This window comes from Pseudopipra pipra, chromosome 13 (genome assembly GCF_036250125.1).
Source record: "Pseudopipra pipra isolate bDixPip1 chromosome 13, bDixPip1.hap1, whole genome shotgun sequence".
In the NCBI taxonomy this organism is placed as follows: domain Eukaryota; kingdom Metazoa; phylum Chordata; class Aves; order Passeriformes; family Pipridae; genus Pseudopipra; species Pseudopipra pipra.
This window is the reverse complement of record NC_087561.1, coordinates 18,683,393-18,706,698: the sequence shown is the minus strand read 5'-3', so window position 1 is coordinate 18,706,698 and position 23,306 is coordinate 18,683,393. Positions and strand designations below refer to the sequence as shown.

General features: G+C 55.9%; 1 protein-coding gene and 1 long non-coding RNA gene across 2 annotated transcripts in view; one reads left to right on the top strand and one right to left on the bottom strand.

The window, feature by feature from the left end:
* The window catches only part of SLC16A2 (solute carrier family 16 member 2), a 36,480-nt gene extending 20,182 nt beyond the window's left edge, over nt 1-16,298 (bottom strand). Inside the window, exon 1 of the mRNA XM_064670236.1 lies at nt 15,671-16,298. Within this exon, the coding sequence (XP_064526306.1) occupies nt 15,671-16,151 (481 nt within the window). The 5' untranslated portion in view covers nt 16,152-16,298. The remainder of the gene's footprint in view (nt 1-15,670) is intronic.
* A 779-nt stretch (nt 16,299-17,077) lies between these two features.
* Nucleotides 17,078-20,142, top strand: LOC135421629 (uncharacterized). The gene is made up of 2 exons (XR_010434130.1): nt 17,078-17,463; nt 19,494-20,142. It is a non-coding gene; the product is annotated as an uncharacterized LOC135421629 (long non-coding RNA).
* The last annotated feature ends 3,164 nt before the right edge of the window (nt 20,143-23,306 follow it).

The window sequence follows — 23,306 nt, the reverse complement described above, 5'->3', positions numbered from 1 at the left end:
TTTGCACCTTTTACCTTTTTTTTTATTTAGGAAGTTGAAGGCAGTGATGCACCTTCTGTCCTCTAGCAGGAACAACCCCAGGTTTCAGCACTGCATGTCCTTCCCCCTCCTCTCCTCCACACCTCCCAGTCAGCCCGGCCCTTTCCCATCGTGTGGTGACACCTTCCACATCCCTCCTGGGACTGCTTAATAATTAATTGTCCCTTGTCCCTCTCCCTCAGCACAGAGCAGTGCCTGGCTCTAGTCACACTGCGCCCCAAGCCTGCAAAGGCACCTCTCCAAAAAACCTACCCTATGGGAGCCCTGCAGGGAGGGATGGCTCCTGTCACCCCCCATGGCTGTGTCACCCCAGCCCTGGGTTGGGGTGTCCTCACCACGACCCACTGTCCCCTGCTGTCTTTTGAAGGGGGTGGGGACAGAAATGGGGATGGGGATGGTATGAAGTGCCAGGGCAGGGTCAGGTTGGATCTCAGGAAAAGGTTCTTCCCCCAGAGGGTGGTTGGGCACTGAACAGGCTCCCTGGAGCAGTGGGCACAGCACCAAACCTGTCTAAGAAGAGTTTGGACAGTGCTTCTTGGATGGGGGTGGGAATGGTGTGGAAAGAGCTAAAACTCCCAACCATCCGTCAGCCAAGGCTGGGGCACCCTTAGGATGAGTGAGGTTGGAAGAAAGCATCCCCCATGTTTTCCCCAATGCCAACCACATGCACTGCTGGCTCTGCTCCACATGCAGCATCTTCCCCACAAAAACCTCCAGCCCATAACCACCCTGCTCCAAGCTCCAGAGGGAAAAAATGCTGTGGCAACTTCAACCCGTGCCCCTCTGCACAAACACCCTGACCCAGAGAGGGCTGGGGCGGCGGCGGTGCCTCCCCTATGGCACCACCCGAATATTACCAAAATATTTCAGATATGTGACTTATTTGCTTACACCCAGAACAGCCCCAGGTTCCCTGAAGACAAAGTCTGCCCAACACCAGACTATATATGGGGCTGGAAATATGAAAGGGAAAATCGTGGTGGCTGCTGCAGGTGCTTTCCAAGGCATCAGGCAGCTTTTAAGTTGTTTTGCCCCCAAGCTTCATTCACAAAGGAGATAACACCTCCCTGCCATGGCCTCTTCCATCTCAGCTCTTCTGCCACACTGGTGTCTCCACCAGACAGTCACGGGGCTCAGCCCCAGCCCAAACCCTCCTGCAGCATGAGGGACACAAGGCAAAGACTGACCGCAGTGGTCCATTGGGGAGTCCCCTCCACTGAAAGAATATCTTTAAAGATCAAAATAGATGAAGATAAGCCATTTTTAAGCAGGTTGAGCAGAGCCCTGAGCAGGCACAGAGTCAGGGCAGCATCTGCCCCAGCAGCGTCCATGCAGCAAAACAGCTCCATGGTAGAACATTTGGGCTTTTCTCCTGATGGCCATTGGGAAATTATTTCCTCCTCCAGTGCTGGAGAGCTTCCCCTGGGTCTCCAGCACAGACAGTAGTGCCTTTGGCTAGTGCTCCTGAAACCTAATGATGGGGAAAAAGATCCCCAAATGACACAAGACTTGCGTATCATCATTAAACCAGACACCCAGAGGCCAAACAGGGGGTAAAACATCCATGTGATTTTAATCTCTTGAAGCTTCCTTACATTAAAGACAACATTTGAAAACAACTGGATATCTCAGCAAAGTAGACCAGGCTGTAATTAAGCAAATCTGATCGCTAAAGGAAAGTGAAAACCAGCAATTTCTCATTTAATTCTTTTTTATTCCCCAGCAAGGAACAGGTTCCACCCCTTTGCCAACGGGCTGTCACTTTTGGCTGACCTGCTCTCATTTGAAAGTTTTTCAGACACCGGGTGGCTTCGGCCGCCGCCCCACTGTGCAGGGAAGGGCAGCCCTGCCCTTTGGTGCTCTGGGAGGGTGGGGAAGAGCCACGGCCAAGGTGTTGGGATTCACTGCAGGGTGATCCCCAGCAGCCCAGGAACCCAGCCCCGGGGAGCCCTCCAGCTCCTGCCGCTGCGGCGCTGCGGCTCGGCCATCCACACACACGTATGTGCACACAGTGTGCCTGTGGACACACACATATACATATATATTAACAACCCAGCCCTACAGGGTTTATCCCACACGATGGCTGCGGGCAGAACCGGGGCTCCCTTGGAGCCACACAGTGTTTCACAGGCCGAGGGGAACCGGGGACAGCCTGGGCCACTCCAAGGCCTTGGTAGCAAAGGGCTCTGAAGGCAGGTGAAACATTAATGTGCTTTTCTGGGGAAATGCTTTTGCTTTTTGCTGCATCAAGGGCTTTGAAGTGGGAATAAACAACAGGGCAGGTTAATAAAGGCTTCTGTCAGTTACTGGGTAAGACTTGGTCCTGTGAGTCAGGGTTACAGGCCATGCATCCCACCTCTTGGCCAGGGAGCCTCCTCTTCCTCCCCGGGGAAATATGGCATTCTGGGGTAGGGGAGGAATCACAGCGACCCTGTCCCTTCAGGTGCCAGGTGTGGGACTGCTGTAGGGAACACACTCCACAGTTCCCGGGTTTGTTTTCACGTGCCTGAGCTCCAACTTCTGTAAAGCCCATCCACGCCCAGGGGCAAAGGGAAAAGCAGGTGCCAAGTGGATTCAGGAGTGTTTGGACAATGCTCTCAGGGATGGGGGGGGATTGTTGGGGCGTCCTGTGCAGGGCCAGGAGTTAAACTCGATGATCCTGATAGGTCCCTTCCAACCTTTCTGTGATTCTGTGGTTCCAGCTGCTACATCTGAAGTTGTGGCAAAACGTCAAGCCTTTTCCGCTGGCCAAGGACCAACTCCAAGCTAGAGCTGCCTTGGGACTGGAACAGTAAACACAGCCGTGCTCCCTACGGGTACCACAGGCAACTTGAGGCTGAAACTGTCCCCAGAAGTATCTCTGCTGTGGCACTGAGCAAGGACAGAAGCACTAGAGAGCTGCAGGCTCGGGATGCAGGTCCCTGTGTGCATCCACCTCTTAGTGTGACCTGGCCACGAAACTTCAGTGTGTCCAGGAGCCAGGAGGGACACAGAGGAGGAAGGAATGGGGCGATGGAGGAGCCAAACCCCCACCAGTCAGGGCTTGGGGGCTCCTGTGCTGCTGCCAGTCCTGGCGGCCGCGGGCCAGTCGGGATCACACAGAGTTTGCAGAGCCAGGGAGAGGCTCACTTTTGTCTCCAGTGCTAATGAGACTGATACCAGCTGCTTCTCGTTTAACCAGTCTGACCATCCGGCCGAGCCAAAACTGATTCATTCATAAGAAAATGGAAAAGGAGATCGACTCGTCACCAGCCCTGACTGATGGGGAACCAAGCCAACAACCTGCTGCTTCCATACCAGCCCCGCATCCTGCTTTTTTGGTTCATCATCTTCCCAAATTCAAATGTTCAGTGGAAGCCTGAGCTTTGCCCCGGCACAGTCGGGTTATAAAGCGAGAGTTATCTGCTGCAAAAAGTCTCGGCTCGTGGCCAGGGCTGGAATCACCCAGCAGTGCCTGACATTTTGCAATAGCTAATTCCTGCTTCGGAAGCAGAGGAAACATCACAACCCTCAAAGACATCGCTTTCTGTGCTGCTCTGCCTCGCATCATCTTCCCTGTGGCTTTTGGGGTTGGTTTTTTCTCCTCCTTCTCTCTTCATCCAGCAATAAAAGTCTAAGCAACCACCTTCACAGAGCAGAAAAAGCCTCCCTGCTGTAAAAACTCCTTTCTGGGGGGATTTTTTTTTAATGTCATTTTTGTTTATGAGGCCAGTGGGACACAAACCGTGGAGGGGGGAGGCTGCAGATGGTGGGGCTGGGAAGCCTGGCTGATGCTGTCCCAAGGGAGGGGACAAGCTCCGAACACCAGACAGAGCCTAATCTTATCTCCGGATGTAGATTAGGATGGGTCAGCGGGAGTTAACAGCCAGTCACAGGAGTCAAACCAGGTCCTGAAGCACCTCCTCTCCAGGCTCTTTGGTTCATGCTTTGGTTGACACTGAAGCAGGGTAGAGTTTAACAGCTTTAAAAAAATCTGCTACGATTTCTTAGCTTTGGGCAACACATCTGATTTTATATGAAGTTCCCTTAATAAAGGCCTTCTCCTAAAATGCAGATCCCAAGGGACTTTTAGCTCTCCCAGTTAAAAGCCATCCCTTGTCCCCAGATGACCTGAGTTTTTATCACCCAGCCCTGCAGACATCAGAAATGCATGGCAAAACTTCAGATTTTTTCAAGACCCACCCTGGGTCTTGAAAATCCCCATTTTCAAGGCAGAAAAGCCCCTGCCAGGTCAGTTTGGGAGGGAAATGCCCCAAATCCTGATGCTGGGAGTGCTCACCTCATGGCACTCCCCCAGGGTTTCACGAGGACAGTGGAAAACTGGGGCCACGTGAGTCAGAGACAAGCAAACTGTGGATATGAGGGCCGATGCCTCGCTCACTCTCCCACACCACTCCAGCAGGCTGGGAAAGCTGCCGGATATGAACCCGGGGCATTGGGTGAGTGTTTCACACTCAACACCCAGAGCAGAAGGGCCTGGTGCAAGGGCTTTAGGGTGCATCCCTGGCTGTCCCTCCCAAGGGCATCCAGACACTCAGCATTAGCCCCGTGCCCTCGTGCAGTAGAGAGAGCGGGACAGGAAAAACCTGTGAGGGATGGAAATCACGTTCCTGAGGTGCAAAGGGAAAAGCTGTCCAGAAAGTGGCTGACAACACCGCTGTCGGTCCTTGCCCTTTCCCTTCCCAGGGTGGTTTCTCACAGGCTGTGAACCAGCTTCCTTGGCATCAGGGTGGTCGGCACAGCTTTTGTTTAATGCTGAATTTCCCCATGGGGAGGGGACATGGTGGGTAGGGGCAGGAGGATCCCCACAAAGACCTCAAACCTCCAGCAGCACCGAGGCCCCAGTGAGTTTATTTTGAAAAAAGGAAAAATAAGAATCCAATGCCGCTGATATTCCCTCCTTGGCAATGGCCTATCTCAATACCACTGCTATTATTATCCTCTGCAATTAAGTGATAAAGCTATAATTGCCTTATCTGATGGAGCTGGGCACAACAGTGAGGCAGGAGCTGGCCTCTGCATCCCCCTTGGGTGGGTTTATGGGGCTGATGGCATCACCCTGGGCATTTTAAAGCCACTCTGTGCCAAAAGCATCCCCCTGCTTGGCAGACAGATGGACAGACAGGACCCCACAGCAGTACTGGGCTTCTTAACCCCAAAGCTGGGGAATCAGCATCATCCCTGTGTCTGTGCACTGCCCTACTCCCATCCCTGCTGGGTATCCAGGAAGGTTCCAACCTGGAGGTGGTCAGCTCTGGCCAGGATGGGAGCACACGGAATAAAAGGGGCAGTTTTGAATCCATTCTGACTGTGGAGAGGTAGGAGCAGATGGTGGAGGGACCAAAGTGCAAACCCACATCACCAGCTGCTCCCCAGCCATTCCTGCATCCCCAGTGCTTCCCACAATCCCTGCTCCAGCATCCTGGGGAGCAACATGTGACCAGGCAGCTGGCAGAGCCTGCCAGTGGGCAGGGCACTGTGAGAGCAGCCCTGCAGTACCGGATTCGGCACACTCAGCCTCACCAGCGGGGTCAGGGCACTGCTTTTAGAGGAGGTGACCCCAGTTTCCCAGCCAGGCACCTCGCTGTGCTGAGCACAGCCACATAGGAAGTCCAGTGTGGTGTTTCCATCCACACGTTCATCACCTCTAAAAGAGCTCTGGTGGGCTATGGCATCCTCCCCAACACCACCAGCCCTGGTTTAAGCTGGTTTTAAGTTCAGTGTCCCTGAAATCCTGATTCTTGCTGTTTTTCCAAGCCTTTTAGTATTTGACCTCAGCGTCGCTCCCGACCCCGCGAGCTGTCGGCAAAGCCTTAGGGAAGGAAACTAAAGCCCTCCAAAATCCTCCCCGCGTGACCGTTTCCCAGATATGCCCCAATCCACCCGGCCAGCGAGGAGCGGAGCCGCCCATTCCCCGCACCCGCAGCCCAGAGGCCACGGTGAGGGGCAGCCAGCCCGTGCCCCTCTCCCAGGGCGAGCAGCTCCTGCCGGGAGCAGCCACAAGAAAGGCCGATGCAAATCGCATCGTTAGCATTCTTTCCGTTTTAATAACCCAAGGTGTTACCAGCAACACTGTTACTGATTTTTATCTCCGCATCGCCTTTTAAGAGCTCCAATTTGTTTTTCTTGGAGGTCTCATTTTGTTTTATTAAAGCTGACACCGAAGAAGGGAAAAGGAGACGTTCTGGGCCCAGAACAAAAATATCCCGTTTAAATACCCCGTATTATTTTCTTGGAAATGCTTCTCCATTGACTTTAATTAAGCTCTCCCTGGGCTCGCGAGCTTGGCGTGCTTGGCTCTCAGGCAGGTTTAATCCCAGGCAAGCTCTCCACACTCCCAGTTCTCCCCACTTCCACAAAACTTAAGGAACAAATTGGGTTTTGCTGAAATACATGGATTAACAGCTGGCCCACCACCAAGAACATCCTGACGTTGCCTTTTCGTCACCGGTCACAGAGTGAGCACGTGGCCCAACTGCCCCGCTCGCTTTGCCGGCAGGACCTAAAAAGCAGCTTCTCTCTCTTATTTTTTAATTTGCTCCTATTTTATCATTTTTTTATTGCCCTTGTGATGCTGGGGAAGGAATGGGGAGGTCCGTCTCTCGTGCCTGCTGATGCCCCAGAGCTATCAGAGGAGGCAGAGCAGCCACAACCTGGCTCTGGTGATCACGGTGCCACTGCCGAGCCTTGTGCAATCGTGCCAGCTGCTGCCGTAACACCAATAATTACCCCCCCCCATGGTAGAAGGAAGCTCTTTAGGATGATTGCAAAGTTAAACACTCCAAAAGTTGGGAAATCCCAGGAGGGAGCTTGTCTGGGCATCATCTGGTGCATACCCATTATGTAATTACTGTCGATTTTTAATCACAGATGATTCTTTTCCGTCGGACCCGATTCAGACAGAGCACGGGAGGCACAGCCCTCACCTGAGGAGCTGCCATTAGAATTGACTCCCACCTCGGTGGGCTCTGGCTTGGTTAACTGAGCTGCAACTGCTTTGCTCGAGGTTTGTACAAACTCTCCAGCCAAAACCCCCAGCTCCTTGGCAAGCTCCACCATCCCCCCGAGAGGGAAGGATTTGGTCTCCCTTTTACGCACAGGATCTGCGGGTGGACAGATTAAGGCCAAGAGCTTGAAACAAAATCTTTCTTTTGGTGCCTGACATGAGATGGCCAAGAAAAGGGCTTTTGGGGATGCCACTGGGCAGGGAGACCACATGCCTTGGGGTCCTTGGCCCAGCTGGTGCCTGGGCTGGGTGATGGGTGGGTGCTCAGAGCAGGTTCCTTCACTGCAGGCACTGTGGTAGGGTTGTTTCTCCTCCCCGAGAAGGGCCCCGATGTTTGCTCGGGGCGAACCCCAACAAGTCAGCCCATGCAGTGAGGCCTGTGCAGCACACGGGGCTTCCCCACCCCGGGACAGGCAGCTGCCGGCCCCGCTCCCTGCTCTGCATGGGGTCATGGAATGGTTTGGCTTGGAAGGGCAGGAACATCTTCCCTAGACCAGTTGGTCAAACCCCTGTTCAACCTGGCCTGGAAAAGCAAGCCAAAAACCGTCACTGAGCTGCTAAACCCAAACCCAAAACTAAAAAAACCCCAAAGATGGGGAGTAGCAGGGTCTAGCCAGCTCGCCTCCTGCAATGTGAGGTTTTGCACGCCAGATTCTCCCAAAACCACACTGCTGGCAGCACTGATCCCAAAGCACCCTCTCCATCTGGCACTGGGGTGCCTGCACTGGGACACCAGGACACAGTGCTGGGAGCTCACATTCCAGCAGTGTGGTGCAATGCTCTCCTCTTTGCACCCTGTGGGATGCAGGGACGTAGGTACAGGATATCTCCAGGCAGGAGCTGCCCTCGGGTGTGCAAAGCAAAGGTGCAAAGCTGTGATAGGGCCCAGCTGCCATCATGCCATCATGTCCTCTTGGTGATCCCTCTTGATGATCCCACATGAGTCCAGGAGGTTGTTCAGAGCACCTTGAGTTGCTCCTCACACAGAGGGTGGTATGGCATGGCATGGCATGGCACAGCTGCCAGGCATGCCCAAGATGAGTTCTAGCAAAACAACTTACCAGAGACACAGGGCTGTGACCTGGAGCCATTCCTGAGGGCTTTCCCTGTGCTTCACCTAGCTCTGGCTCTCCAGGGATGTGCTGAGGGCGGGGGAAGCTCTTGCATCGGGTAATGTTTTAGGGATCCACAAATAAAAGAGCAAGGGGGGAAAAAAACCTGAAAACGTGCTGATGGAATGCAGGGCTGTGCCACCCTCCCTGGCTGCAATCCTGCCCCCGGGGTGTATCCGCCGGAGCGGAGCGGCGGCAGGAGCGGCCGGAGCTGCGGGCAGGGCACAGCGGGCAGGGCACCGCGGGCAGGCAGAGCTGCGGGCAGGGCACCGCGGGCAGAGCTGCGGGCAGGGCACAGCGGGCAGGGCACTGCGGGCAGGCAGAGCTGCGGACAGAGCTGCGGGCAGGGCACCGCGGGCAGGCAGAGCTGCAGGCAGCGCTGTGGGTAGAGCTGCGGGCAGAGCTGCGGGCAGAGTTGCGGGCAGGGCACTGCGGCAGCCCCGCGGCCCCGCCGGCCCCGGCACTGGCAGGACCTGTTGTACGAGGTGCCTGGGAGAGATTGGAATGGCTCGCGCCTGCGAGCGTGTTGCAGCAATTCCCAGCACACGTCATGTGGGTTTTGCAACCGCCCCAACTGTCTGTGGATCCACGGAAAGAGCCCGGAGAGCACCGAGCTCCGCGGTGCCCGCGGCGGGCACGGGCATCGCCCGGTGTGAGAGCCGGGTGTGGGTCCCGGCAGTGCCCAGCCCGGCACACACCACTCCACCAGGCCTTTTTCCTCAGGGGAAAATGCCAAAAGGCAGCATCTCCTTCCCTGGCAAGAGGGAATAATCAATCCTTCGAGGAAGGGAAAACCCAACAAATCCCTGCTGCAATGGGTGCAGCAGCACATTTGTACATGTGTTGTATTGGTGTACAGGAGGTGCCCAGTCCTCTTGCTGCCCATTGCCATGGTGATGCCATGGATGCACACGCTCATGGCTGTGGAAAGCTGGGGAAAAGTGATCCCTCAAGGGAAACTGTTGGCTGCAAGATGTGGGTGCCTGGCCATTGCCCCAGTTGTGAAATGCTGGCATCCTCCGCCGTGCTCTGACCAGCTCGCAGGAAACCCCTGAGGGGTGACAGACTGAGGTATTTGGTGATGTGCCAGAAAATTCCATATGGCACCCGGACACCAACCAAAAGTGGGCAAAATCCCAGTGTGGTTGGACTTGACAATCTTAGAGGTCTTTTCCAATCTACTCCACGATTACTGAGGCAGAGTGGAGCCTTATTTCTTTCCAGCATGGGGCCACAGCCCTGGGATCCCACACTGGGGGTGATGGGTGACAGGGAGTGCCCGTGGCACCGCCCCAGTGCTGCCAAGGTCCCCAACAGCAGTGCTGTCCCCATGCTGCTGGCACTACCACATGGCCTGGCCCAGGGCCTGAGGAGTGACTGGGATAAAACAGCCAAAGGCTTCCCTGGCCTTGTATCAAGATGGTGCCAACTGATCCAAATCCCACCAGGTGCAGTGGTGACCAGGGCCACCATCCCACTGGGATTAGCTCCCTGTTAGCACGGCAGGAGCAGGGCTGATTGGTTACCACCCCTGTCCCCAGTGGGAATTTCCCCCTGCACACCATGGGATACAAAATCAGCCTTGAGATGATGGAAACCCAGGTAATTCCTCCTTCCCCAAACAGCCCTAGAAACCCCGCAGGGAATTCAGTGGCCCTGGCTCCACACCCACTGACCCTGATGGTCCCCATCACACCACGGGATTTTTTGGAAGGCTGGTATATGGCAGGATTGGGTGATGGATGGTGCTGCCTCACGAGCAGGATGAGCCCTGTGAGCAGACACATGTTGGATAAGCAGGGAGGGAGGGAGGGAGAGGAGCTGTCCCGGGGACACGGTGGTGACAACACCCACATGAGCGATGCACTGCCGGCCCAAAGGCACTGCCAGCGAGGGCAGCGGTGCCTTCCGGCTGCGGGGTTTCACCCAACCTGCTGGATTAGCTCTGATTTAAGGTGTTGTATGTGAACTATCACAGCTGATGGTCGGCTTCCAGCTGCTAAGGCTTCTTAAGGAAATTAAAGGGTGACTTGTCAAACTTCTGGCTTTTTCCACAAAACAGATCAAAGTGTTCCTTTGCTGCTGCCAACCCCCCCTCCAGCCCCATGGTATTGCATCACATCACACCCCATCACACCTCCACATCCATCCCACTCCCACACCCTGCAGCATCATCCCTTTTGCCCTCCAATCCCTCCTCCTCCTCCTCCTCCCAACCTAGTCTCAGTGATGGAGCTGCAATCTGGTGCCTTTAAAATTTAATCTATGATCCAATCCCCCGAAGGTGGAGGTGCTTTTGTTTGTTTAGTTGCAACTAAAAGGACCAAAAACCCAAAAACTCCAAACCAACTGCAAAACTTCACTTCTTCATATACCACAGTGAGGTCCCGGGAGCTGCCACCACCTGAGGACAACAGCCACCAGGAAATACAACTGAGACTGGAGCATCTCCTTGGCTGGCTGGTGGAGGATGCTTAAAAATAAACTAAACCCCACTAAAATGGCAAGTGTGCTGGCTGAGAGGGCCCCTGCAGTCTTGAAAAACAAGAACCTCCCTTAGAAACAGCACTCCAGCCTCCTAATAACCTTAATCGCTCCCGACAGCCCCAAGAACCAGGTTTAACAACATGACTGGGCTTTGTTTGCTTTTCAGGCTGCTTTATCTCACACGGCACCTTGCAATCAGCTCAGGCAACAAAAACCCAGTTCCTCTAAAATTCACCCCTGTTTCCCTGTGATCACAAGCTCCAGTTCCCAAAACAGAGGGAGCTGAGCTGAGGAAGAGCCTGGTGCTGGTACACTGGCATCCCACCATGGGAAACTCCCAGTAAAGCTGTGAAAGCTCCATGGTGCCCTTTGTACTCCCCAGCTAGCAGGGCTGGGTAATAAAAACATCATTTTTATCTCTTTTTGCTGGATTTACATCCCCATCTGGGCTATGTAAATATTGTTCGTGTCAGTGCATCCCTCCATGCGATTAGGAGAAGAGTTGGAAACCCGGATGGACATGGGAGAGCCTCCAGGAATGCTGAGGTCCACAGCACCCTCAGCCAATGCATCTGTGAAACGGGGCCAGCACAGCTCCCTTGCAATTAATAAAAGCTCCAAATCCTGCAGATTTGGGTAAGAAGGTGACAACTACAGTGTGACCCTCAGGAGACGGGAGCCTCCCAAGCACCAGCACTGGGGCAATGACCCCCATGACAACTTCGTTGGGATCATTTCCAAGAATTAGCTCTTGCAATCAAATTCATCATGACCAGCATGTTGAGGGAAGGGATTCTCCCCCTCTGCTCTGGTGAGACCCCCTTCCCTGCTGACTGCTGCATCCAGCTCTGCGACCACCAATGTAAGAAGGACATGGAGCTGCTGGAATGAGTCCAGAGCAGGCCACAAAGATTCTCAGGGGCTGGAGCACCTCGTGCTCTGAAGACAGGCTGGGAGAGCTGGAGGTGTTCACCTGGAGCAGGTGAACACCTTAGAGCCCACTGGAGAAGGACTTTGGACAAGGGCCTGGAGGGACAGGGCTGGGGGGAATGGATTCAGACTGCTAGAGGGCAGGATTAGATGAGATATTGTGAAGGAATTCTTGGCTGTGAGGGTGGGGAGGCCCTGGCACAGGTTGCCCAGAGAAGCTGTGGCTGCCCCATCCCTGGAAGTGTCCAAGGCCAGGTTAGAGGGGCTTGGAACAACCTGGGCTGGTGGAAGGTGTCCCTGCCCATGGCAGGGGGGTGAAACTGGAACTGGATGGTCTTCAAGGTCCCTTCAAACCCAAACCATTCTGTGATTTACCCTCATCTTGGGGTTTCTCTTCTCAGCTCCTCGAGCTTCAGCCATGCACATCCACCCTGGGATTCTTCTTCAGCCCAGAGAGGAGCCCATGGCTTCTCCTTCCTATATTTCATAAGACTGTTAGCACTGAAATGCTTTATTTTCTCCAAGAAACAAACTCACCAGTTCTTATCAAGCCTCCATTACAAACACTGGAGTAAAAATAGCCTTTTCCAGCTATGCTCACCTGCCCTAAGGATGTGAAATCAGTACTTACAAAGAAACTCCCCACCAAAACAGATGGGAATTCAGGAATAAAGGTGACATCAGCCATGCCTTGGCCTCAAGATATGATAAGTCAAGGGCTATGGTCCATGCACCAGTCCAGCTTTCCTAGCACAGGGAGATGCAGCAGCCTCATATCGGGAATTGGACTAAAGGGGGGAAGCTGCTCCCCAAGTTCCTGCAGGGAACACATGGATGCACTCAGAGGAGCTGCAGCCAAACCAGACCAGCTCCTCAGGCCACCTCTCCAAGTCAAAACATTAAATATTAAGCAAAGACAGTTAATCTATACCTGGGGTATTGACACAAAGTGGAGGAGGGGAGAAGAAAAAGATAAACAGACTTTTTTTTAAAAAATAATCTGTGTGCCCCTGCAGGTTGTCCCGCTGGGGCCTGCCAGACCTCGAGCATGGCTCCAAGGATGCTTTTGGGGGAATAACGTGTACCAAGAAGTGTCACCCTCTCAGCTCTCCCCAGGAAGCCAGAGATCTGTTGGGACCTTCAGGTGGCTCAGGTGCAAGCAGCACCTCCCTGGCTGAGGGCAAAGCCCTGGCCAGAGACAAGGTCACCCTGTGCTCACCTCTCCCAGGGCTGGGAGAGCATCAAAGCAGCGGCAGAGCAGACATTGATTTAAGAAGGTCAATGCCCAGTTAATGCTTACCAGGACTGTTCTGCCACTCAGATGGGCTTTTGGGGCTGGGAAAGATGAGTGTGCTGGGATGGCTCATCTGTGCCTTGGCTCCTTGTCAGCCTGCACCTCGTGGGACCAGCACCGGGATGGCTTTGCCTCCGGTGGATCCCTCAGCACCAGAATGAGCCTCGTACAACCGGAGGGAAACGCCGCCATTCATCTCCCAGCGAACACTCTCCAGCATCACTCAACACCTCTCCAGCAAAGCAGAACAAGATTTTTTTTTTCCTGCCTGAGTGCTCCCATGTACATTATTTTTTTTATTCTAGTCTCAGCATTCCTCCGCTCCCCCGAAAGAAAACAAACCCGAAAGCACAGAGTGTGCCTTGCAAAGGTCCTGCTCTGGCGTCCCACGGGGAAGGGGCACGCGGTGGTCGCAGCAGCCCGCCCGCCCCAGCCCGCCACTGCTTGTTGATATAGGCAGCACAGTATATTTCTTTAAAGAACCCAGCCTATGCATTCGGTGCATTGCTGTGAGAGGGTTTGTTTTCAAAGCCTGACCCCAGACCTGAACTCCACGGATCCTGCGTTTCTCAAGATCAAACGCGAGAAAACGTGACCAATGCAAACAAGAAATAAACCTTGATAATTATAGCCGGGGCGGCTATTGTTTAGTGCAGACTAGCACCCGCTTTAGCATAAACATAACCCTATTTTTAAAGGGATGCCTGAACAGCTGACAGCATTACTCCCCATTTTGCCTCCAAATCCCCTCTTTGATACAAACCCACCTCCCTGAGACCAGAGAGGAGAGTTAAGAGCAGACACAAAAGGCTAAGCCATGCCCACGGCCATAATGGACGCCTGTGTGGGAGCAGGGAGTTGATCCTCATCCCTACAACCTGCTCCCAGCTGGCAGAGGATGAGGGGCACCCTGGGGTCCGGCTGTTGCCTGCAGCTGGCAGGATCAGACTGACGGAGGACAAACAGACAGCACCGGTCTTTTCAGGAAGGCCATATCACTTAGCGCTTGGAAAGGAGCTACAATATTTTCCTGATTATGTTTGCACGCAAACGAGCGCCGCGGGGAAATTATGCAATGCTGAGCGGGGAGGGGTGGGAGTGAGGGAGGAAGGGCTGGAGGGGGACCCCGTGCTGCACCCCGCTGCCCTCGGCCCCAGCCCGTGCAGCTGCAGCCACCACCCCCTGCACGGAGGCAGAACGGGCAGGGGTTATTAACGGCCTCTTCATTAAGCACCCAGACCAAAATGCATATATTCATCACCCAAGCAATTTAATTACCGAGTCCAGGCTCACCTTGCACACCCACATGCCTTTCTTTTTCGAGGCCTCTGTGCAGTCATAGCCTTAAATAAATAGGTGGCAGGAGCAAGAGGCAGATGCTGACTCTTACAGCCTCCGTCTTGGGCACAGAGCCTTTGAACCACCAGAACTCACAGTATTTAATTTCTTTTGTTACTGCTTGTACCTTTAGAGCTCTGCCTTAGGCTTTCTAGATACGATCACAGGGAGGAGGAAACAGCCAGCTACACGATGAGCTTCCTGGGCATCACACGCGTGCACACACACACACTCACAGCACATCAATCACCCTAATTATAACTGGCCACATGGCCACAGCTCTCAGCGCACCCCGTTACTGCCCGTTATTACACGGTCACAGCTTTTCTCTGGTAACAGTATCACAGAGTTAATTTGTGATCTGTAAATGTGGTGTATCTTGTAATGAATTTGATCCCGGAGCGCTCACCATGCGCTCACCAGTCATGCGTCAGCCAAGGGAGGGAGCGCAGGTGACACCGGTCCCCAAAATAAGGCTTTAAGGTTCTCACACACCCCTGACACTCCTCTCTCTGCGATACACGCCTGGTTTGGTTTCTGGCTGCTGCCCACGTCCCATCCGGAGTCAGGACAGTACCACAAGCAGGCTCCCTCAACGTCAAGTGCTTGTCTCCACCTGGCAGATAAAAGCAAGGTGGGCCATGGGTGTCCATGGCAGGGGTGGATGTGATCTTTTGGGGAGGACAGAAGGACCTAGGACAAGGCTGGGCCTCCCGACACTGGTGTCTGGCTGGGACCAGCACCCCAGTGGGCTGGTGTCCCTCTGCCAAGTCTGCTTCAACAGTGGGGTCTTGGCAGCAAGAAACGTTCCTCTTCTCCATGCTAACACTACCCAGTCGGCATCCTGGCCAAGCTTGAAGGTCCTACCAAAACACACAATTGGATGCAGTCGGTGGATCTTGCTTTTAAGGGATATTAAGTGCCGGAGACCCTGCGCCGCCCTCGGTGTGACCACGCAGGCAGTGCTGCCAGCCCTGCCCTCCGCCGGCTTTCCCACTGAATGGATTCGCTCGGAGGAAGCGTGTCGGCGAGGCAGATGCTCTTCTGCAGTCACCCACGGCCAATAAGGCAGACAGACATAAAGCTTGAAAACCCATAAAATATAGCAATAATAATGAAAACTAGAGGGGGTGGCTCACACCCAGCAGCTGATTCACCAGCTCTGCTGTCCTTACCCCAAGACACACCGGCAGGACAGGCTAAGGGCGTGCTTTTCACCGAATTACTTTTAATTGAGTACATCGGAGCTTAGAAACACATGATGCTGCCGGAGATAAATATAGCCACGGCTACGAGGATAGAGGGGGCAGGGAGTAATCGCGGTTCAACATAGCCGAGAAGGAGCTTCCAGCTCTGGGAGGCAGCGCCGGCCGCGCCGCCGCACCTTCCCCGCACCTTCCCCGCCCCGCTCGGGCACCCCCGGCCCGCCCTGCCCGGCCCAGGGAAGGGGCCATGGAGCCATACCTGTTTTAAACTCTAGCGCCGGGTCCTTCTCCCCCTCGCCCAGGTCGCTCTGCAGCATCATGTAGAGGATCCCGAAGGAGTTGTTGATGCCGAAGATGGAGCCATTGCACCAGGCGGCGGCGAAGACCACCACCCAGCCGAAGCCGCCTTCGCGGGGCTGGAAGGGCGCGGCGGCCCCGCTCGGCCCCCGCTCAGTCCCAGTCCCAGTCCCAGTCCCAGTTCCAGTCTCAGTCTCAGTCTCAGTCTCAGTGCCGGCCCCGGCCCCGGCCCCGGGCTCGCTCTCTCCCGCCGCCGCGGGCACCTTCTCGTCGCGTTGCGCCATCGCGGCCCCGCTTCGGCCGCCGCCCGCCGCCCGACTGCCCCGCAGCCGGTCCCACATGCCCGCCGCCCCCCCCGGCCGGCCCCCCCGCCCGCCCCCTCCTGCTGCAGCCTCACTCCCCGCCTCCCCTCCGCCGCCTCCATCCTCCTCCTCCTCCTCCATCGCGTCTCTCGGCCCCCGCGTCCCTACCTGCGGCGGGGGCCGCCCGCCCCCCTGCGCCCCCCTCCCACCCCCCCGCGGGGTTCACAGGCGGCCCCGGGCCCGGCCGCGGCCCCGCATCGCCCGCCGAGCCGCCGCACCGCCCCCGCCGCCGCATCCTGCGGCGGGCCCGGCCCGGGGCGGGCCCCCGCCAGCGCCGCCCCCGCGGGGCCCGGCGGGCGCGGGGGTGGCAGGAGGGATGGGGGGAGCCGCCGCTGCCCCCTGGCCCCGCGGAGCCCCCTCCCCGGGCTGCGGGAGCATCCCGCGGGCGCGTAAGGGGGGTTCTCGATGGCCGAGGCGGGTGATGCTGCCGCTCCCCCCGCCCCGCAACGAAGCCCCGGGAGCCGCCCGAGCAGGTGGCAAAACACCCGACGAGGGGATGTGTTTCCTTCCGTGCCGGCTTTCCCGGTGGGATTTTTGGCATCCCCTGCCAAGTTTGGAGAGCGTTTTCGTAACACCAACCTAGCTTCTTGCTGCGGGGAGCCGCCAACTTCACTCCGGCAGCGGGATGTTCTCAGGGCCGCGGGTCACCCCACGCTGTCTTCTCCAGGCGGGATAGCAGCGGACACCCAAACCCCGTGCTTTTGGGAGCTGTTCTCTCGCCTCTGCCTTGTTCTGCAGCAAGCTCTGCCTTTTGTCTTTCAATAAATAATTACAAACCCACCAACATATTAAAGGCTGTCTTTTCACACGCTGGAGGTATTGAGACTTTGGTATATGCCAAGTCTGAGTTATTATTCTTTCTTTCCCCTAATGGCTGTGTCAGTGTCAGATTCCTATCAGAGTAAAATAATACATCCCAACCTCCCGCTGCTCTCTCTTTACCTCCAGGGATATTAATTACAGTGCAGGGTGCGGAGCCGGCAGGGAGGCGGCAGCAGGGCCGCACCGTCCCCCTCCTCTGCCCCCACCGCAGAGCAGCGCCCGGCCACGGGCTGCGGGCTGGGAAGGGTTTGTTTACGTGCAGCGGCTCGCCGGGCTTGGTGAAGCCCCTCTGAGACGTGGCTACGGCCGGGAAAACCTCTCCTCGGCCCGCCCGCCTGCTCCCGACCGTAAATCACTGCCAGCTCCATCGCCATCCGCTTCCTCCCACCCAGAGGATGAGGAGCGGTGGTTCTCCCTGGCTCTGTGTGAGCGCTGGCAAGACCCGAGCCAGAGGGATGCACCGATGGGAGATGCGGCTTCCTCCTCTCGCCTTCCCGCTTCGCCGCCGCGCCGATGGATGAGCCCGAATCGCCGTCCCCGGCGGCGTGCCCGGTGGGAACGCCTCGCTCAGGTCAGCTCCAGCCTCGCTGCTGGAGGAACTGCATTTTTATTTCCCTTCCTCTCTGGTGGAGTCTCCTCCCCGGATCCCCATCTCCACGGCGCGGCCGGGGGAGGCTTGGGAGGTTTGGAAGCATCTTCCACTGCCCTCTGCCGACACAACAAGCAGCTAAATTTTAATATCCATATCAACCATAAAGCCAGCTGAGGTTGCTGGCCTGTTGGTTTTATTTTGGCAAGACCCAGCAAAGCTGAGAGGGAAGGGGTTTGGGGTACCCGAGGTAGTGTACAGGGAAGCTGCTCCCCAAAATGCTAATTCCCCAGAGCAGCAGAGATGGGGCTGGATTAAAAACAGCAGCGAGAGAAATGGGAGAGCCCTTTGCCATAGCACACACTGTGTCATGGAGGCCTCTCCCCTCCAGAGAGCAGAGGGCTCTCACAGAGTGGGAAGCAGGAAGATATTCCTGTGGGCCTTGAGCCAGACACAAAACCCAGGGAGCAGCCTCTCTCCGGGATGTTGGCTGCACAGTGACTGGACAGAGCATTTTCTGGCCCAGGCATAACTGGGCTGAACTGGACAATACCAGTGGGACTGGAGGGTAAAAACAGAGAACGGGCTGAAAAAAGTGGGTGTTAAAGGCTGTATGAGATGATGGAGGTTTCATCCAGAAGGGAGATGCAGCCTGGAAAGCTCTGGCAGTATCAGGCAGGAATGGCTCTGCCTGTTGTAAGAACATGGAGCATCCTACCCAGAGGGTCCACAGCTCCATAGTCACAAGATGAACAAAACACTGAGGAAAGACAGATAAAGCTGCTCTTCCCTGGTTGAACTCAATGATAAAACACCCTTCTATGTCTGTGACATGATTTGCCTCAAAGCCCCCAGTCTGCTGGGTCAGTAAGGGATGCAGTGGATGGCAGTGGCACAGCCGGGCTCTCCAGATCCACATCCCTGGAGAGCTGGCAGGCAGCACCTTGTCCACCCAGGCTGTCGGCAGTGTCTGCTTGTCTCCAAAATGTGGTGCCAGAGATTCTGCCAAAGGGACTGGCACCTACAAGATGTGTGGGCTTGGTCTTTCAGAAGGGGAGGAGTGACCGAATGGAAATATCCCTGCAGACACCTTGGGAAGCATTGCGGTGGGATGTGGCCTCGGAGGACAGTAGCGAATTCTTGGCGGCTTTGCAGCCTGCCTTTGTTTTGGTGGGTGTTGTGCAGTGGCACAGGGACACGTAGGGTTGTCCTGAGGACAAAATGTTGCTGACAGCTTCTGCTGCTTGGCCGAAAGCTCTGGGAAAACATCTCTGGTGGTGAGCAGCTCCTGGCAGAGACATTTACATTCTGGGCACAACCCCTTCCTGTCATGTAGCAGTGCTGCTTTCTTTAGATTTAGTTGTAGTTAAGACAGCTGTTATATCTGGCCTGACAGAGCCAACAAATACCCTATCCCAGAGGAATGGCAGCTCTGGGGCAGCCTAAGGGACATGGCAGCAGTCACTCACTGGCCGGGATGCTGGAATGCAGTCTGAAGCCCAAGGTTTGTCTCAGGGAGAAGCGGTGAGAGGACCAGCACACGGTAAGATCCTTTCTCTGCCTGACCTTCCCAATGCTTGGGATCAAAAGTATCAGAGATGGCCTTTTCCACCTTGTTAGCGAGATTCAAGTGAATTCTACTTAGTTTGGCTGAAAAATGAGACAACTTAAAAATGCTGGTGTGAGTAGTGGGTTTTCAGAGCACCATGTGCCACTGAGTCCTGCTTTGTTTTGGCAGTGGAAATCACAGCACCATGTTCACTCCAGTGGCTTCAGGCTGGGTGGGGAATGTGGTCTGGCTCAGCCATGGCTGCTGCCCCACCTGACTTTCCACACAGTTGAGCAAAAACACTCCTTCAGTCCCAAACAGAGAAATGGGATGGAGCTATGTTGTATTAAAGGGCTTCTGGAGCAGTATAGCTGCCTGCTCACCTCCAGCCATCCAGGGGAAGAGGTGTGAATGGCATTTTCTGAGACCACTTCACTGGTTTTCCATATTTCCTTTGAAATAGGAACTCCAAGGACACATTCCTGTGGGGAAGTGGAAGTTCCTGCCCAGAGCCACCAACCCCAACCATGATCCAGCTGCCAGTGGCCACCCCAGCTGTGCTGCGTAACCCCACAGGACCCCAGTGCGAGGTGCCAGAGGTGCTCTGCTGATGGGAAGAGCTCAAGCCGGCACACAAAGGAGGCAGGGATCCAGCTGTAAATTAATATTTTATAGAACACCAAGAAAAATCAGAGAGGCTAATTACAGCGATAATCATCGCAGCCTGGAGGCATTTCCATGGAAGTCAGGAATTACCCAGGATTACCTCAGCCCTCGCAGCAGCCTGCGCGGGAGGTGAGCGCGTGCGGCGGTGGCACGGCACCTGGCACTGCCTCCTGAACCAGCTGGGGGGCTGCAGCCCCAACCAAAGAGCAGCCAGGTTCTGGCAGCCTCCTGGCATCCAACTCCACGGCATTCGGTTTGCTGGGCTGAATGTGACAGAGTGGAGGGTTGTTGGAGTCACGGGGTTTGGGGCTGGGTGCTCGCCTGGGTGCCTCTGTGCCTGTTTGTCCCCAGTGCCACTGATGTGGGAGCCATTGTTTACTCCAAGCTGCTTAAAACCCCAAGGGGTTCAGAGCATCACTAGCAAAAAAGTTTGTGATGTGCCCTCAGGATAAGCTTTTCCCATGGTTCATTAATTTACTGGTAGTAACTGATATTTGCATAGTTTGTCTGGGGACAGACTGAACTTCCTGGACCCATCAGTTTTGGAGGGTGGGTGGCACAGCCCAGCTCCAGCATGGCATGAAGTTGCTCTTGGTAAGCCCAGAACACTGCTCTTGGTAAGCCCAGAACATCTCCAGGAGCTGCATGGCCAAAGGCCTGCAGGATCCTTCCCCGTGGCCCAGGGCAAAGCCAGCCCAAACCTCTCCAGGGCCAGGCCAGTGGCTCTGGGAGCAGAGAAGCTTTGGTGCAGCTGGTTCATGCCCCTGAGCTCGAGCAGGAGGGCACTGCTGATCTGAGACCCAGCCTGCAAGTGGGACAGGAAAAAAATTTGGATTAAACCCTATGTTTGCTGTGCACAGAGCTGGGAAGAGCCTGGGCAGAGGTTGGTTCTGGGCTGAGGGTGCTGCTCAGGTCTGTGGGTGCTGCTGCCTGCCTGCACCCTGCCCTGGAAATGGCAGGGACCAGACACAAAGCATCCCCTTCCACAGCCCTGGACAGAGAAGTTCCTAATCTGTAGTTGGTAGAGATGCAGAGAAGCTCTGCAAGGGCCTCCTGTGGACAGACCATCTGCCAAAATGTCCCAGCACATGGCCCAGCCACCCCCTGAGGCTGCTGTGAGACAGCAAAAGTCCCTGCACACAAGCCTGGGGCTGATACTCCCTGTCTGCCTGCTCCAGGAGCAGCTCCTGCCCTTCCCAGGCCGGCTCCTCAGCGTGCAGAGATGTCCAGGCTGTGGGGCACCACAGGCATGCTGCCCGCTCGCTGCCTGTGCCTCCAAAGTCCTGCATGGGGGCTCTGAGCATGTTCACCCAGGAATGCAGGAGCTGCTGGGAGCTCCTGGGGCTGAAGCCCGAGGTGGTTGTGACACCCACCGGATTTGCCCCTGGAAGTTTGAGGGTTTGTGATGTGCTGACCTGCTCCCGCCAGCTCTGGCAGCACAGAGAGCCCCGGAGCTGCTCCAAGCAAGGGTTGGGGGTGATTGAGGGCTGCAGGCAGGGCCGGGCAGCTCTCACCTCGGCACTGCAGGCAGGGCCAGGCAGCTCTCACCTCAGCACTGCAGGCAGGGCCGGGCAGCTCTCACCTCGGCACTGCAGGCAGGGCCAGGCAGCTCTCACCTCGGCACTGCATGCTATGGCAGAGAGGCTGCTCACACCTCCCAGCCAAAGGTGAGTCCTCTAAATCCCTGTCCCTGTGACAGGGTGGTGCTGACACAGGCTGTGATGGTCCTGGGAGGAGCATGAGCCTGTCTCACCCTGAGAGCTGCACTTCTGGCTCTGTGCGGGTCGGGGAAAACTTTTAGTTCAGTTTTTTGAGATGAGAACACCTCTTGTAGCATTGGTTCATGCACCAGCACTGGGACAGCACAGCTGGCCAAGGAAGTCCAGGATGAATCCAAAGGATCCCTGAGTGGCTATGCTGCCCTGGCTGCATGAGGAAGGTCCCCGGGACACCCGCAGGTGGAGTTGGTGTCAGGGTGCAGCAGCTGGGGCTGGCACGGGCTGCAGACCTGCCTGAGCACATCAGAGCTGCCCTTACACCACTGCCTGCAAAAGGGACGGGCACTAGGCTGGGACACAGCCTTGTGCCAGACCCCAAGTTCCAGCCTCGTGAGTTATTGGGAGATGGCAGCTGTCCCCTTTGGGACACCCTGGACATTCATCCAGGCCTGTTTTCTCTTCCTGACAAGCACCGGGAGCGGTGGCGGCTGAGCTCAGGGCGGGGGGTGCAGCCCTGATGTGCCGGGGACGCCGAGCTCAGCCCTGCTGCCTCTGCGCTGCCGTGCGGCGCCTTCCTCACAAACACGGCTTAATCCAGCCCCGGAGCGCTCCGTAAAGTCAAAGCGTGAGTCATCTCACTCCAAACCTCAAACCATGTCACAGATTATCCCTCGTGCTGCTGAAGCTCTTCCCCCACATGCCTCCGTGGAAGGGAAAGAGCAAGCAAACACGTTTCCCACATCCCAGCTCCTGCACAGCTAAAGGCACCTGTCTCGCCTGGTTCGCTCTGCCCTCTAGCAGCGGCTGGATTTACAGCAATCGTAGAAACATGGAATTGTTTGGCGTGGAAAAGCCCTCTAAGATCACTGAGTCCAACCATTTCCCAGCACTGCCAAGCCCACCACTAACCCACGTCTCCAAGTGCCACATCTACAAATCTTTTAAATCCTCCCAGGGTTGGGGACTCCACCACTGTCCTGGGCAGCTCTGCCAGGCTTGGACAGTCCTTTCAGTGAAGAAATTTTCCCCAAAATTCAACCTAGACCTCTCCTGACAGAACTTGATGCCATTTCCTCTTGTCCTGTCCCTTGTTCCCTGGGAGCAGAGCCCGACCCCCCCCCCCCCCCCCCCCCCCCGGCTCCCCCCTCCTGTCAGGGGGTTGCAGAGCCAGAAGGTCCCCCCTGAGCGTCCTTTTCTCCAGGCTGAGCCCCCCCAGCTCCCTCAGCTGCTCCTGCTGCTCCAGACCCTTCACCAGCTCCATTTCCTTCCCTGGACACGCTCCAGCCCTTCAATGTCTTTTTTGGTAGTGAGAGGTCCAAAATTGACTCCAGGATTTGAGGTGCTATTTCTGTGGGTGTCTTGCTCCGCTGCACCACCAGCCTCCAGCCTTCAGCTCCCCTTGGCTGCCCCGGCTGGGTAGGGGCATGGCCAGGGGTTTGAGGAAAGGGTGTGGGGTCACTGGAGCCTGACCTGGCTCTGCTGGCATCCCTGGCATGGATGCACAGCTGTCGTGGGCAGAGCCATGTGGTTTTCCCACAGTCTCAGCCCCTGAGCGAGTCATTCTTGTCACTCCTCAGCCAGCCTGGAAAATCCCTGCCAGTCACTGGTGCTGGAGTGTGGACAGAGCCCAGGGAACAGGTCTCAGGCTGAAGTGGCCTGAGAAGGGCAGAGCCCTGAGGTGGGGTCTAAGTAGAAGGTGTCCCTGACCATGGCAGGGGCATTGGAACTGGATGGTCTTTAAGGTCACTTCCAACCCAAACCATTCTAGGATTCTAGGATACCCAAGCTTGGGTTTTGTCAGCTCCAGCTGAAGGCTTTGATCTGGTCTGAGACCAAGGAGCAATCACGGGCTATGGAAAGAGGGAGGGCTCTTTCAGAGGTAGCAGCATCAG